Genomic DNA, 3,810 nt, shown 5'->3' on the forward strand with positions numbered 1-3,810 from the left:
TTTCTGGGTATAACCAGATATGAATGGCCCTCACAGATGAGAAAATAACGGCATTTCGAACCCCAAAAAGGATATATTGCTACAAGGTAATACCCTTCGGGTTGAAGAATGTTGACACTACCTATCAACGTGCCATGCAAAAGGTGTTTGACGATATGTTGCACAAACATGTGAAGTGCTATGTGGATGACCTTCTGGTCAAGATCAAGCAATGACAGGACCATTGGAAAGATCTAAGAGTCGTGTTCGATCATCTGTAAAAGTATCAGTTAAAGATGAACCCCCTCAAATGCACGTTCGACGTAACTTCAGGAAAGTTTCTAGGCTTCGTTGTGAGACATTGAGGGATAGAGATAGACCATCCAAGATCCATGCCATCCAGAAGATGCCAAGACCAAGGAATCTACATGAGTTGAGAAGTTTGCAGGGACGTCTGGTCTACATCTGGAGGTTTATTTCTTACTTGGCAGGGCGGTGTCAACCCTTTCAAAGACTGATGAGAAAGGGGGAGAAATTCGAATGGGATGAGGCCTGCCAGAATGCTTTCGATAGCATAAAGAGGTATTTGATCAGCCTTCCTATCTTAGGAGCCCCAATAACGGGCAAGTCATTGATACTATACATAGCAGTGCAAGAGAGATCACTAAGGGCACTGTTGGCACAAGAAGGAGAGAAGGGAAAAGAACGCGCTCTCTATTACTTAAGTAGGACCCTAAATGGAGCCAAGATCAATTATTCCCCTATCGAGAAGGCATGTCTAAGTCTTTGTTTTGCAAGAAACAGGTCACCGGATGCGACAATCGCTCGAGGACAAAAAGAACAACGCATTAACACAGCATGCGACAATCGATCAAGAACGAAAAAGATCAACGCAATTGTAACGCATGCGACGATCGATCATGGATTCAAGCGATCAACGCATTTCCACCGCATGCTGCAATCGATAAGAGATCAAAACAATTACACCGTATGCGTTGATCGATCGAAGATGAGAAGAGCAACGCATTCGCATGGACTTCTAATAAGTGTACAGCTTTTCTGTTATACGATTCTGACAAATTGATCATGGAGCAAAGTGGACATTTCCATTATGCCATGGCAAGAATTATCAGATTTTCAAAGTGGGACCACTAATACAGAAGAAGCCAAGGTCTATAAATAACCTCCTCAAATTCAATGAAAAGGAGGTTGGTCTGAAGAGATAATCCAGAGAAAATCTGGGAGAACGACAAGACAAGACTGAAAGGTAAGTCTCCGAGCAAGAAATTAATTCCATTCCTGAAGAAGAAGCTCCGTGCAAAAGGTCACTTCTACCTAGAAAGCAAACCTGAGAGGGAAGCTTTCCACTCCATTTCTTCCACACGTCGGCAAGCACAACGTCTCTGATCGGGATCTGTGTTAAGACATTGACACTCTTTCCGTATTTGTTCTTATTTTCCAATTCATCTACTGTGTTCATCTATCTTTAATCTTTCATTCACCATCTGTAACAAACACTGATCTTTAGCTTTAAATATCATTATCGTAATCATTGTCATTTCTCTGTTCTTTATCATACATTCATCATCCATTTTCTCCATCATGTGTAACCAATCCCCTGGATAGAGGGGGAGGATTAAGCGAGTGAGTTAATCCTTGTTAAGGAAATCGGCTAAGTTTAGCTAAAGCATGCTCGACGGCATCTTCACCTGTGAAAGCAGAAGTGAAGATGTTATTCCGCCTATTGAAAGAAGGTTGGAAGAATGTGTTAACTAAAGCGAGAAGTATTTCGAGAGATAGAAATAACCTTACATTCATCACGTTCATCCCTGTTTCACCATAGACTGAAAGGTGTAAGCCAAGGGAAAGCGGAACCTTAGTTGCATCCTCAACACGATTGACGAACTTGCGATGTCCTTTCCCTCAACCCATTCTCTTTCTGACTCATTCACAAGACTTGCCATTGCATTCATTAGATTCTTTTGCACAACTTCACAGCCAATCCTCGCCCTGTATCATTAATAGTTTAGTAATTTATTTTATCACCACAATTTACTTTACCGCAATTTATTTTACAACACTTTACTTTTCATTGCAATTTACTTTCACCACATTTTACGTTTCTGCACTCAAAATTCATTATTCTTTATGTTTAACCGGTTGCATATACAACATTAGTATCACATTTAAACATAACAATGCCCGTGTTCGACCTCAGACCACTCTGAGAAACTTGCGTTGGAATTATACTTGGTTCCAGCGCAAGAAAACTTGTGACACGCACTACACGAATGCATACTACAAATGCATATCATTATCATTGCATACATTTAGAACGTAGTATCACATTATCTTTATCGCAAAGCAATTTGAGCGCATAGAGCATCAATCATTCATCAACGCATTATAAATTTCGTCTATCAAGTTTTTGGTGATAGATATAGATAAAAAGATAAATTTTTATTCATTACAACTTGAAACCTTACTTCACTTACACTCGTCAGTTGATGGAAAAGTTTGAAAACGTGACGTTGGAGCATGTCCCAAGGACGAAGAATAAGAACGCGAATGCCTTCGCAAACCTAGCCACTGCCTTAACGGTCCTGGATAATGTGCCCCTTAATATATCGCTTTGTCGGAGGTGGGTTGTACCTCCGGTCGGGACTGAATATGGGGAAGCAAATGCTATATCAGTCTACCTAACCAACGAGGAAGACTGACGCATCCCATCATAGATTATCTTGAGCATGGAAGGCTCCCGGATGACCCTCGCCGTAAAATCGAGGTTCGAAGGAGGGCCATGCATTTCATTTACTACAAAGGGGTCTTATACTGTCGATTCCTTAAAAGACTTTTCCTTCGTTGCCTCAGTAAAGAGAAGTCAACAAAGGCTTTGGAGGAAGCACTTCAGGCATATGCGACGCACATCAAGCTGAACCAAAGCTATAATTCTAGTTGAAAAGAATGGGTTACTATTGGCCGGGAATGATCCAGAACTTGATGGATTATGCAAAGAAGTGGAAGCCTGTCAATATCACACGAATTTCATTCATCAACTGCCCAAGCCTCTGCATCCGACCATAGCCTTGTGGCCTTTCGAAGCATGGGGGCTTGATCTGGTCGACTCTATAACACCTAAGTCATCAATAAGGCACTCCTATATCCTTGCAGCCACTGACTACTTTTCAAGATGGGCTGAGGCTGTCGCTCTAAGGGAAGCTAAGAAAGAAAACGTGGTGGATTTTATCCGCACTCATATCATTTATCGATACGGTATTCTCCATCGGATCATGACGAATAACAGGAGACAATTCTCCAACAGTTTAATGGACAGGTTATGTGAAAAATTCAAATTCAAGCAGTACAAGTCATCCATGTATAACATCGCCGCAAACGGGTTGGAAAAGAAATTTAACAAGACATTGTGCAACCTGCTGATGAAAATTGTTTCCAAGTCGAAGAGAGATTGGCAAGAGAAGATCGGTGAAGCGTTGTGAGCTTATTGCACCACTCAATTTACCCCTACAAAAGTCACTCCGTATTCTCCTATTTATGGGGTAGAAGCTGTCCTTCCTTTGGAAAGAGAAATTTCATCGCTAAGAATGGCGGTGCAAGAAGGGTTGACTACAGAAGACAATGCCAAACTGCAGCTCCAAGAGTTGGAAGCACTGGATGAAAAATGATTAGAAGCTCAACAAGCGTTGGAATGTTACCAGGCGCGAATGTCTAAAGCCTTTGATAAGCATAACTTCGATCCTTTCAAGTCGGTGATCTAGTGCTCGCCGTAAGGAGACCAATTATCATGACAAGACGTACGGGGAACAAGTTTAC

General features: G+C 41.6%; 1 protein-coding gene across 1 annotated transcript; it reads left to right on the forward strand.

Moving 5' to 3' along the window:
* The first annotated feature begins 211 nt into the window (after positions 1–211).
* LOC150038016 (uncharacterized) lies at positions 212–3,476 on the forward strand. Its single transcript, XM_090311111.1, has 2 exons — positions 212–602; positions 2,974–3,476. Exons 1-2 carry the CDS (start codon positions 212–214, stop codon positions 3,474–3,476), a joined length of 894 nt encoding a protein of 297 aa, XP_090167237.1.
* Positions 3,477–3,810: the final 334 nt, after the last annotated feature.

This window comes from Benincasa hispida, chromosome 2 (genome assembly GCF_027475165.1).
Source record: "Benincasa hispida cultivar pf3 chromosome 2, pf3_genome.v1.1, whole genome shotgun sequence".
In the NCBI taxonomy this organism is placed as follows: domain Eukaryota; kingdom Viridiplantae; phylum Streptophyta; class Magnoliopsida; order Cucurbitales; family Cucurbitaceae; genus Benincasa; species Benincasa hispida.